The 12,787-nt window shown below is 56.0% G+C and overlaps 3 protein-coding genes across 3 annotated transcripts; 1 reads left to right on the forward strand and 2 right to left on the reverse strand.

Moving 5' to 3' along the window:
* Positions 1–1,662: 1,662 nt before the first annotated feature.
* On the forward strand, positions 1,663–8,835 carry BBA_02026 (mechanosensitive ion channel; the record flags this gene model as incomplete). Its single annotated transcript, XM_008597123.1, has 3 exons — positions 1,663–4,126; positions 5,045–5,647; positions 5,705–8,835. The coding sequence occupies 3 exons, from the start codon at positions 1,663–1,665 to the stop codon at positions 8,833–8,835; spliced, it is 6,198 nt and encodes a 2,065-aa protein (XP_008595345.1).
* A 130-nt stretch (positions 8,836–8,965) lies between these two features.
* On the reverse strand, positions 8,966–10,051 carry BBA_02027 (base excision DNA repair protein; the record flags this gene model as incomplete). The annotated part of the gene is made up of 1 exon (XM_008597124.1): positions 8,966–10,051. The coding sequence occupies one exon, from the start codon at positions 10,049–10,051 to the stop codon at positions 8,966–8,968; it is 1,086 nt and encodes a 361-aa protein (XP_008595346.1).
* A 391-nt stretch (positions 10,052–10,442) lies between these two features.
* Positions 10,443–11,150, reverse strand: BBA_02028 (peptidase A4 family protein; the record flags this gene model as incomplete). The annotated part of the gene is made up of 1 exon (XM_008597125.1): positions 10,443–11,150. One exon carries the CDS (start codon positions 11,148–11,150, stop codon positions 10,443–10,445), a length of 708 nt encoding a protein of 235 aa, XP_008595347.1.
* Between the last annotated feature and the right edge of the window lie 1,637 nt (positions 11,151–12,787).

Consider the following 12,787-nt stretch of genomic DNA (forward strand, 5'->3'; position numbering starts at 1 on the left):
GGCCCTGAATGGCCTTTGAAGCTCTCAAGCAGCAGTTCCGACCTGACGAAGAGTTTAAACAGAGAGTCAAAGTCACATTCTGACTTGGGCGTCATCAGAAGACCTTTATGTAATCGAAACAACGAGTTGATTACTTCAGGCCTTACAAAGCCATTTGCGCAGCTTGGAATTTGGTAATAGTGTTGACTTGAGCTTATTTCCTAACAATCACCGCCACCCCTTCCGCTCCTAGAAAGATGCAGTCTTGTTTTTTTCTTTTTCAAAGAATAAAAAAGAATTTGGTCGCCGAATGGACGATGCCTGGATAAACGGCCGACACGTCAGACGTTCGGATGTTATTCACGATGAACGCCATCTTCTGCCCTGTGTTCGACTTTCCGGGCGGCGATTTTCGCAGGGCCATCCACACACCATTTCTCCTGGGCGCCATGACTGCTTGCGCGTTTGGCAATAGGGGACCTGGTGGGGCGATAACGATGTCGAGCACGACCTGGTACGGTGAGTGGTCAATTAGAGCGTCAAATTCGAACTCGTCACTGGCTATTGATGAAGAATTATGAATACGGGCGTGACAAAGAAAATTGCGTGTTGGTGAACAAAGAGTTTTCTTTTTTTTTTTTTTCTTCGTGACAGAGTTTGGTTGGTTCAAGGCAGCCAAGCAACAACTTGGCAAAAAGATCAAGGCGGTGAAAGTACCAGTCGAGGACTCACAGGGGCTTGCCAGGCACACCAGGCTTCTGAAAATTGGATCGCCTAATAGAGCTACTCCACCAACAACCCACTGAAGCCCACTGAAGCCCACTGAAGCCCACTAGTGACGACTCTCTTCCAGGACCTCTCCCAAGACAAAGGAAGGATAACCTGTCCGCGCTGCCGCGTCACCGTACTCAGGATTGTACAACCACTCACCCTGAATGCATTGCGACCCTGAACCACAAATACCACCCTCCGACGCCTCCGGTTCGCCGCCAACAAGACCAAGACAAAACCGTCAGACCCTTTAGCAGGTTTTTACTCATGTCTTGTGGACCGTGCAGTGTGACAGAAATAGCACAAACCAAGTCCGTTGTGCTCGGTATTCCCAAACTGGTTGTTCCGGCCTCTGCCAGCTGCCTCTCTCTTTTTCCTTTGTTTGTAGCTTAAGTTTCGGTGCATCCCCGAACTCAACAATGCTGTCGAAACTTGTCCTTTTTTGCGTTTTCTTCTCTTCTACTCCCATCCTCCTACAATTAATCACTGTTTTTTCCTTAAAACATTCGTTCATCTGCGGTTTCTCCTAGTTCCTTAGTCCACATACAAGCATCGCTCTGTTAGCTCGAACCTTGTCCTGTTGTCGAACCGTTTTCTCAACCTCAAGCCACTGACTGCTTCTGCATTTCGTCACCAAGCTCCACCACAGCCAAGCGGTTCAAACGACAACGTTGGGGACCATCGATCGGCCGATTGATGTCAGAGAAACAAAATCTGCATCCTTCTCTGTTCATGTCCTAATATTCTGACATTTACCATCATTCTTTCAGCCTCGTCTTATTTGAAGCTGCGCCGCTTATACCTTTACGTCGGCATTGTCTGAGAAAGCCCTCCCAAGTAGCCGGTTCTGCAAAGGAGTCTTTTTAACGCTTTAATATTTACTGCTAGCGACCGAGAACTCCGGCGCATAAGATGGCCGGTTTTGCTCCTCCCCGTCCTCCCACGGACCGATACAACTCGGTTGAGGACTATCACAATCATGTCTCGGTGCAAACCTCCAATGACACACTTGACGAAGGCGACCATCACAACGAGAAGCAACCCATGTCGCCCAATCGCCATGACGACATGACACAGCTCAACGACGACCTCGAGCTTCTCCGCGCCGAGCAGCTCATCTCCAACCAGGAACACGACCTTGAATTGCAAAGGTCGCGCTCTCGCAACCGCACACACCACCCCGTACCCGAAGACGCCTTCAACCAGCTCGACACGACCCATGGCCCAGAGAAGAAACGCAACGAGGACGCCAGCCTTTACAAGCTTTGGGCCTTTTTGAAGAAGTTCCCCCGCTTCATCCGTTACTTTGTCTACATGCTGCCCGTTGCCCTGCTCCTCCTGCTGCCCGTGCTACTGGGTGCCTTTGCCGTCGACAAGAGGCGCCACGCCGTGGGCGGAAATGGTGGTGTTGATTTGATGTGGTTTGGCATCTGGCTCGAAATTGTGTGGTGCTCTCTCTGGGTGTCTCGAATGGTTACCAATTTGCTGCCTCCCATCATGCAGGCCGTCTGCAAGATGGGTGGCTCAACCACCCCGAAAAAGTGGAAGGATGTCGGGTCTCAACTGGAGCTGCATGCTGCCATGTTTCTCTGGTTCCTGGCCATTCTCATCTCCTTCAAACCCACCACGGCGCAGAAAAGAGTTGAACCCATCGGTGGCGCTGATAAGGCTGACTCGCAAAAATGGATCGACATTGTCAACAAGGTCATTATTGCCCTTTTTGTCCTCTTTACACTCAATTTCATTGAGAAGATTATTCTCCAGTGGATCGCCACCTCGTTTCACCAGCGCACCTACGCCACCCGCATTGAGAACAACAAGGGCGACATCCGGCAGATTGTCCAGCTGTTTGAGCATGCCAAGTCCAAGCTCGAAGACACCGACACGTTTCTCAAGGGCGAGAATCCGCGCGTTAGCGGCACACAGACGCCAATGCGCATTTTTCATGAAAACGCCCGCAACGTCCTGGGCAAGGTCGGCTACGTCGCCGGCAAGGTCGGTAACGACTTGATTGGCCGCAAGGTCAATGGCAACCAGCCACGCAAGGTCGTCACCGAGTTGCTGCGCAACACGACCTCTGCCTATACGCTGGCGCGCCTCATCTATCGTAGTTTGGTCCGCCCGGACCGAGATACCGTTCACATGGAGGACATTCGAGAAGTCTTCGCCACCGACGAGGAAGCCGATGCCGCTTTCATGGTGTTTGACAAGGATCTCAATGGCGACATTTCTTGCCAAGAGTTTGAGCAGGTTTGCAATGAAATTCACCTCGAGAAGAAGGCCATTGCTGCCTCGCTCAAGGATCTTGACTCTGTTATCCGAAAGCTTGACAAGGTCTTTCTTTTCATCATTGTCATCATCTCCATCATTGTCTTCATTTCCATCCTGTCAGGCTCTGCCGCCGCAGGCCTTGCCTCAGCTAGTACTTCTGTTCTTGGTCTTGCTTGGGTGCTTCAAGCCACGGCGCAAGAGTTTCTCCAGTCCATCATTTTCGTCTTTGTCAAGCATCCGTTCGATGTTGGCGATCGTGTGACGATTTACGGCTCCACAGGTGACAAAATGACTGGTGACGACTACTACGTCACCGAAATTTCGCTCCTGTATACCGAATTCAAGAAGATGCAAGGCCACATTGTGCAGGCCCCCAACTCTGTGCTCAACAACCTCTTCATTTTAAACCAGAGACGGTCCAACGGTCTCGCGGACCCTGTTCCTCTGATTATGCGTTTTGGTACTCCAGTCGAGAAAATCGACGAGCTCAAGGACCGCATGCGCAGCTTTTGCCTCCAGAACAAGCGCGACTACCAGGCTACTATTATTTCGGAAATGGTATCCATCGATCAATTGCGCTCATGCACGATGAACATCATCTTCTTCCACAAAACCAACTTTCAGAACGAACTCCTGCGTCTCAACCGCCACAACAGATTTGTCACGGAGCTTATGGCCCAGATGATTGAGGTCGGAATCCAGGCTCCCATGCGCATCGAACCCGGTGGTAGCCGCGACACCCCCATGTACTGGTCCAACATGCCGGCCCCTCCCGCCTACGGCAAGGAACACGAGGGTGAGAACCCTAGCGGTGACGACCGTCCTAAGCCGTCTTTGGGGCCGCATCGCAAGATGTCCATCCAGAGATCGCACAGTACTCAGCGTGAAATGACCATTATGGAGGAAGAGGCTGCTCTAACCAGTTTCGGCGATGTCTTTGAAAGCCGCCGTGACCAGACCCTCGCACGCAGAATGGCGTCGATTCGCGAAAAAGAAAAGGCTGAAAAGGCATCAGAGGGTGCCGAGGCGGAACCGCGCGGGTCGACGACGTCGGCGGCGGTTCACAGATCCTCAACAGAATCGCACCGAGCGCGTCTGTTTTCGCGTCCGCGACGCGATACAACAACCACTCGCCATGAAAATGAAATGGTGTAGCAGGGATGAATATTATGACGAATAAGATATAGAAGGCCCCAAATTATTGAATCGGGAAATATTATAGCATTATAGACTTGGTATGGGTTATTGATACATGTGGGGGGGGAAACGCGATGAACACCTGCGGGGGGTGCTGCGCATAGGCAGCGATTTTGATCAAATAAAGGTGAACCTACAAAGTACCACGTTCGATACAGGCATGTGCGCGGTGCATGATGCAAAGTATTTTTGCTCGCAGTTTCATCCCATCTTGAGACGAATGCGTCCCGAACCGGCAAGGTCGAGCGGCACGGGACACGGAGAGAAGAACTCAACATTTTAAGGTTACCTTAGTTGGTGCGCTCGACTTGGGCGGGAATGTGAACGTCACCCGCAGCACCTTTTCGACAGTTTGTACAATGGAAGGCGACAAGTGCTCGATCATTTGGCACCTAGGTAATAATCAAGATGCACGTAAGCGAACCATGGCAGCCTGGCGGGGATCATGGCTTGCGGCGCACGGCTGAAAGGAGCTCAGCTGCCCCCTCAGCCCTCTTTGACATTTTGATCATCTCTTGACTTTGTTGCCCTGCTTTCCCTAGTCTAAGCAGCTGCGGGTTTGTTTGCCATCGCTTTGAGCCTGCCATCTATTTTCGCAGCATTTCTCCGGCAACGTTATAGGAGCCATCATTCCGAAGCTATGCGACGATAGGTCGCTGTCGCTCTTCGCGCCGCCCAAACGGCCAACCACCCAACAAAAGGGACCCTGATGTACCCCAGACAAGGCCGCGATCCACAAAGAACTCTGCGAAACGACAAGCTTCCCCTCCAAAGAGAAAACCGTCTTCGAGAACAGCTGTATACTACGGATACTCGTTTGTTTCAGAAACAGAGCTCAGGTCCTGCTCAGAGCGCGCGATGCCAGCGGCAGGCCTCGCCACAGACCTCCCGGACGGCTGGGAGTGGGACTATGACGGCACGCGCTGGTTCTACACCTTCAAAGCCAATGGCCACGTACAGTACCATTTCCCCTCGGACGGCGACGAGTTCCCCGACTTTGTGGGCGTTGTCCCGGCGGCGCTTGAGCCTGAGGAGCGGCTCGCCTCGCACCAGCAGGTGAAACGTGCGACCGGCGCCCCTCCGGAAAGGAAGAAGAAGAATAGTAAAGATGGTAGGGGCAACAGGATGACGGCGACGACGCCGCGCCCGGTGGGTATCGAATGGGACGGGGATGTAGGCGCGGGGAGCAGTGAGGAGGAGGAGGAGGAGGAGGAGGGAGAGGGGGTTGGGAGTCGAGTGGTGTTTGAGCCAGAGAATCTCATGTTTCTAGGACCGCAGACGTATGCGGAGGTGAGCCCGCTGATTGAGGAGGAGGAGGAAGCGGCGAAGAGAACGGTGGTAGGGGATGAAGAGGCGGTGGTGAGCCCGGCGAAGACGATGGAAAAGGACACGCCGGCAACGAGTAGCACGGAGGAAGGAAGCAAGGAGGGTGAGAATGGGAATGGGGTTGTGGCAGAAGCTACAACGGCACTGATAACGCCTAAAGTGAAGAACAAGAAGCCGCTGGCAAAGAAAGAGGAATCTGTGGTAGCTCAGGAAGCGAAATCAGCCGAGGAACTTACAAAGTCACTGGCAACGCAGCAGTCAGCTTGTGCAGCAGATCCTACCGCGCAGCAAGATCCATCTCTCGACAGAGAAGCGGCCGCGCCGTCATCAGCACTGCCGACCACATCACCGCCGCCGGGCTCGACGCACGCCTCGGCCGTCGAGCTACCCGTTCCCAAACCGCCGCCGTTCAACCCCGTCGGCATCATTGCCGAGATGCCCACCGGGGATACACCACGATCGCACATTGAGCTGAATCCGATCCCCGTGGAGATCATGGATGCCTCGGTACTGGCGCCCATCGAGACGGCACCGTCATTGGGTGTTGCTGAGCTGTCGGGGCAGGGCAGGGCTCCGGCGGCCGCAGTGGTGAAGCAGAAGCAGCAGATACAGAAAGGCGTTGGTATAACCAGACTACCACCAATGCAGATGAAGATTAAGAGGAAGCCGACGGATCCCAACGCCTCGATCCCCTCGCCCATGTCGGCGTCGTCTTCGGCTCTCATATCTCCGTCTGCCGTCTCTCAGCTCTCTGTCGCCTCGTCACCGCCCGCGTCCCTGCCGGCGCCTGTTGCGACGCAGTACAAGCCGTGGACGCCAGTGTCGCCGCTGCTGCGCGCGGACACGGAGCCCGCTGTGCCGCGTCCTGCCATGATGACGGCGCAGCAGCAGCGCGCAATGACGGCGCCGCCGTCGCCCGTGGCGAATCCGCATCTAAGCCATGCGCCATCGGTGCTACGGCCGGCGGGCCGGCAGTCGCGTCAGTCGACGAGCGTGTCACCGGAGCGCAAGGGTGGCGGAAGCGAGACGAGAAATGGCGGAAGCAGAATATCAACAGCTCCGGCGGAAGAACCTGTGCAGAGTGGGACAGTGAGGGGAGCATCGCCGCAGAATGTGTCGGCGCCCGGTACGCTGGAGGGGCAGATGCGACCACTGGGACAAGCACAGCCTCCGAATTCGACATCCCAGCGAGGAGAAATGACGGCACGGCCACATATGCAGTTGCAGGGACAAGGGCCACCGCAGGAAGTATCGTCACAGCCGATCCAAACACCCCAGCCAGTCCAGATGCCGACGGGGCAGATGCCGCCGGGCCAGATGCCGCCGGGCCAGATGCCGCCGGGCCAGATGCCGCCGGGCCAGATGCCACTACAAGACCATCGTCGACCTGTGAGCATGGCGCCTGGCCAGCACCCTCCTGTGCCGATACCACAGCCCTACAACCAGTACCACAACCAGCCTCACCGAATCAGCCAGCATCCCGGACCACCGTGGCTAGCTTCCGGCCAGCCGGTCCCGAGTCCAAGCCCCATGACACCACCCGTGCAGCAGCAACCACCGCCGGGTTGGATGAGGCAATCAATGCCCCCGGTATATCCTACTGGACAGCAACTACCCAACGGTAGGCACTCCCTGGTGGCTCAAGGTGAATCAAGATTGGTTCCTTTGGGCAGCCACTACCACCCAGCTCCATCTTCAACATCGACCCCGAGTGAGCCACCCGCGGGCCAAAGCCGCCGTCGATCATCCACAGCGGACTCTTTAACTGTGTCTCCTCTCAGGCCGAGAGCTGATAGTCAGCCGCTGGGGCTTGTGCTGCCGTCGCCCTCTCCCATGGAAACGCCACAAGCGCCTGGCGCGGCGTCCGTCCCGCATGAGCATCCGACGCCAGGTAGCGCCAAAGTCGGCACGGGTCCAGATATAGGTCATGGTAGGAGTAAACCGACGACTGATTCGTACTTTCCATCCAGCAAGGAGCGTTCCGCTGGCCTTGTTGGTGACATTGCAGACCAGTTCGCGGCGGAAATGCAGGCTATCTTAGGACCTGGCTCGGAGGCTTCCGATGCCACCCCGGCTACCAACACTGCAGCGGCAAAGCCCGAGCCCAGGGGCTTGGTCGGAGCACCGTCCCTGGGCACTGGAAAGATGCTTCACCGCATTGAAGAGCATCAAGCTGGTAATACACCCATATCTGCGAGCTCGACGCAGGATTTGAGGCCCAGCTCAGTGGCTACGGACTTGACCCTGAGTACCTTGCAATCTACTGCGTCTCAGCCGCAGCCATCAGCGCCCTTGCAACAGACTTCACCAAATAACATGTTACAGGCCTCTCAAGGCATCAAGCCAGCGATCAATAGAAAGCCCGCACCTCATTCGCACGGCGCCCAAGCAGGCATGCCATTGCCAGGACAGATTAGGCCGCCCGGCCTCGGACCTCAAGGTTCGATACTTGGGCAAGGCGTTGCGCCGCAGCATCAATGGCAAAGCAGCATGCAGCAGTCAACGCAGCGGCCTCTATCTGTGCCACCGCAGACTCATGTGCAGCCGAGCAAGAGCAAGGAAAACAAGTGGACGAAGTGGTTCAAGAGTTCCAAGCCGGAAAAGAAACTGAGCACCTCGCAAATCGGGATGCCGCAGCAGCTGCAGCATTCCCCTCAAGGCTGGATGCAGCCGCAGCAGTGGCAGCCAGGAGCCCCGATCCCGGGTCATGCCTTTCAACATCATTCAATGCAGGGACAGCCGACACAATGGCAAGCTCAAGGACAGCCTGCTCCAGGACAATCTATCACAGGACAGTCTACCCATGGGCAACCCATGCAGAGCACTCTCATGGCCCGTCCCATGTCGCTGCAGCGTATGCCAATGAACGCCCATCCGCCGCATCAAATATTTCCAGGGCAGGGCAACGGTCCAACGCCTAGGGCGATGGAGCAGCAAGGTCCACTCGGGTCACACTCGCCTCAGCAGTACATGCCACTCCAGCCAGGCCAGCCCATGCAGATGAGGCAGCCTTTCGGTGCTCCAAACCAGCAGATGAGGCCTGGAGGACCTGTGATGCAGATGCAACCTCCAGGTCTAGCAGGATCGCCAGCACAAACAACGCCATTACAGCACTTGCAGAAATCATTACAAAATAGCGCCTTGTCCTCGCAACAGACGGGGCAGCTGGCACCACAGTCGGAAGGGCCGACGGCATCCCCCATGACAAACCATCTCATGCCGGCACCTCTTTCCTTAAGACCGAAATCCGAGGTTCCAGCTGGAATACCAGGTAGTGCGCTATCAAGCTAGAGATTTAGCATTTCGCATCATTTCAATTCGTGAGCCCCTTTAGCGAAAAGCACGCGGCCTTTGAACTGTTTTAGCATACAATATTACAGGTTCATCTACTTTATATTACAATACACTGAATTTTCGTTTGTTATTCGAATGCCTCACGCAACTTGCAGGTTTGCCCAGCCGCTGCCTTTGCATTGCACGCACTACACGTCCGGCCGTGGGCAATGAGTAGCACATGCAGCGGGTACTTGAGCTCGTCGGGGACTTTGGCATCGAGGTGCGCCTGGGCCTGCTCGCGCGTCGCCTCGTACGGCCGCCAGCCCAGCACGCCCGTCAGCCTGTACACGTGCGTGTCGACGGCGAAGCTCGGGCGCTGCAGGCAAAAGAGCAGGATGCAGCTGGCCGTCTTGGGCCCGACGCCCGGAAACGCGAGCAGCTCCTCCATGGCCTCGGCGTCGCCCGCCGTAAACAGGTGGTCCAGCGAGTACACGCCGTACTTGGCGCGCACGGCGGCGAGTATGTCGATGATGACCCGGCTCTTGGTCGCGGCGAGGCCGCCGCTCTGGATCGCGCGCTGCAGCTTGGCCTGCCCGCCCGCGGCAATGGCCTCCCACTGGTCGGACCCGCCATAGACGGTATCCATGCTCTGCTTGGCGCGCGTAGAGTTGGCCGAGCTCGTGTTTTGCGAGAGAATGGTGCGCACGAGCGCGTCCAGCACCGACGGCGAGTCGCCGCAGCCGGCGGCGGTGCGCGAGGCTACGACTTGGGCGGGGCGCGCGCGTGCGCCGTGCAGGCTGACGAGGATGTCGTGCGCGAGGGTGCAGTCGGCGGGTGTCGGGCGCGCAAAGTCGGGGAACGGCGTGCTGGTGATGTGCCGCGTCTGCTTGGATTTGCGGGGTGGTTTGGCGGGCGAAGGCGAGGGCGAGGGCTTGACGTCTGCAACAGAGGATGGCGGTATGGAGGAGAGAGTGGTGGCGGTGGCCTCGGTCTTTATTTTTGGCTTCACTTCTCGCTTCACTTTCCGCTCGTCTTCCTGCTTGATTTCTCGCTTGACCTCTCGCTTGACTTCTTGCTTGACTTCTTGCTTGACCTCTCGCTTGGTAGGGGCCTTTTCCGAGGCTACTGTAGACTTATTCTTGGTGATGCGCATCTGCGAGCGCAGGCCCTGCCTTGTGGGCGTGGCGGCGGCTCTGGCGCTGCGCCGTGAATTATTGTGCGTGGCGGCCATTATGCGTGTCGTGTACGTCCTGGCAGACAAGAGATTTATTTTACAAATTTGCGAAATCAACGTCGACATGTGAATAATTTAAAATGCATCGTGGTGGAATAAAGCGCGCCCAAAAGAATTTTGAATCAGGGGCAATGAATGACGCATGTCAAGTTTAGATCTGCCGTGTGGGTTGATCGCTGGGGGCCGTTCAGGTGGGCCAGATCGAACAACATCCGTCATCATCCATTACATTCACACCGGACAATGTCAGTCAATCAACGTCAATAAGTTTTACTGATGAAATCAAAAGTTGGTGTTTGGTGTTTGAATTCAAAGACTGCAGCCAGATGAGGCCTTTGTTATCCCATGCGCCATGTTTCTATGTACAACACACTCAAAGGAGTGACATTTAAATGTACTTGCAGCCAACGCCTTCAGCATTGGCACTGCAATCGGTGCGCGGCGCACCATTGACCGTGACCTCCATAATCTGCGCGCCGTTGGGTGTCACCTTGCCAGCGTCTCCTTCGGCATACGCATCCGTAAACTGCATCGCGCCAAAGTCTGCAAACGCGACCGGCTGGTCGCCTTTGCTAAAGTCCTCGACAATCCACTCCGCGTCTGTCAGGCACAGTGGTTCCGAGATGTCGGTAAAGGTGTGCGAGGCCGCCTTGCCCGTCGTCAGGTTCTCAATCGTCGAGTTGCCGCCGTGTAGGCCGTGCGAGTAGACGCTGAGCCGGAGCTCGTCGCCGGCGCTGACCTTGAAGTCGTCGTAATTGTAGCTGGGCTCGGGGAACCACTCGTACCAGGCCTCGATCTTGCCGTCGCCAAAGACTGCAAAGCCCGTCTGCAGCAGGCCGGTGCGACACTTGCTGCCGTCGATGCCGACCCAGCCTGCGGCCCCGGCCTCGGCAGACTGTCCGCTCACGTTGGGGACTCTCACGGTGCCGGTGACGTGCGTCCAGCCGCTGCCCGTCTGCACGGCGCCGCCCCAGTTGGAGTCGCCGGCTGCACGCCTGGAGATGTCGTTGCCTACCGGACGGGACTGGAAGCGGGACAGGCTGTCGGCGCTGGCGGCAGCCGCCGCAGTGAGGGCGAGAGCAACAGAGAACTTCATCTTGGTGGATAAACGGGGGAGAAAAGGTTAAATGTGTAGGGATAGCACTGTAGCTTGCAGAACAATGAATTGCGAGTTGGAAGATCCGTTCGCCAGACTTCTATGAGTTCTTGGCCGGCAATACCAGACTTATATAAGTTCTCGGCTGGGTATCAACACTTGAACACGGACACCCATCCGAAGATAGAGCTCCATCATGCCGGCCAAAGCGCCGTTCAAGGTTTCTTCTGGTATTTCTATCATGGTCTGGACCCGGCACAACCGAGGCAATATCACGAACAAAGCGGTAGGCTTGTTGGCTAGAACGGCCATGACTTGTTCACCCGCCATCTTTGTCCCCGCGTGGCCGGATAACGGTATTGTATCTAGGAGCGGCCGGAACCTCGCACGCGCAAAGCCACCTACTCAACTGGGTAATTGATAGTCAATTTATAGTTTGTTCTGGTTCGTCCTCGCCTCACTGGCGCTGATCAACCGACACACCTGCCTAGCTTGGCGCGTGTGGCGTAAGAGTTGACTCGTGGACGCTAACGCTAAACCCACACTCCAAGCGAGACCCGGCATGGTCTGATGTGTGCCCATGGTTCCTTGACTCAAGGCTCCAGATCATTGTCAAAGGTTCGATTGGGGGGGTTGAGAAAGTGTGCCTGACATGGCCGAGAGGGGAGGCGGAAATATGCCACTTTTTCGAGCCGCGGCTGTCCGACTCGCGACTCGGAAGACTGGTTGCCTGTGCTGGTCGACGTCGGGCCAATACAACGCTTTGTACGCGACAGTGCTAGTGGTCCTGCCAATACTTGGTCTCCGGTACTTTTCTGCATTTCCATCCTGCTACGTCAAATGTTCGAGGCGGAGCATTCTGAGGAAGTTATCAGTTAGCCCATGGGAAGACCGGCTTTTTAGCGATACACCAAGTCAAAAGCGAGGGGTGGAGGCGATACCAACATGCCAATGATACACGTGATAGCGCGTACAGTGGTGTCGCGTGGCGCGTTCCACAGCCTAAAGACACCCAATGACAGGCGCTAACAAGAGGCTCCAAACACGGGCGCACCGTGCTTTAGATTTGAGGAAATTTGTTACATAGTCTAGAAAGATACCATGGCATCAATGAAACAACGATGATGGTGTCGCAGCCAACGACAAAAACCTCGCCGGAATGTAGGCAAGAGTCCCAAGACAGCCAGGTCATCCTAGAGGCCTTACGCGCCGAGTTAGGCGTGCGCTCGGTGAGTGGAAGCGCTGAGCCACTGCTGCCTGCAGGGTCCCCCTCAGCCCCTGCATGCGGCTCACCAGGCAGAACTCCAGCTACAGCATCGTTCGCGTAGCAGCGATCAACAAGCTGACCGTCTGTCTTGTTCATTTATACAGTCTGCAGGTTCTCCAGTACAACGCTTGTCTCTGACATGTCCCGATAACGACGCCGACTGCTGCCGTGGTCACGACTCCAAGCGCCCGAAACCGTCGCAATCCCACGAAAATCAGGCTCAAGCTCCCGAATGTTTATATCAGGCGCACTGCGAACAGGCTACTTATGTAGGGAGTAACACCATGATTTTTCGCGTCAGACTGCATTCTAATGGCAATTCAAGAGATCATTTACCGTTCCCGCGCCACCGCCACCGCCAAACACGCAC

The sequence above is a fragment of the Beauveria bassiana genome (assembly GCF_000280675.1).
Source record: "Beauveria bassiana ARSEF 2860 unplaced genomic scaffold BBA_S00004, whole genome shotgun sequence".
NCBI lineage: Eukaryota > Fungi > Ascomycota > Sordariomycetes > Hypocreales > Cordycipitaceae > Beauveria > Beauveria bassiana.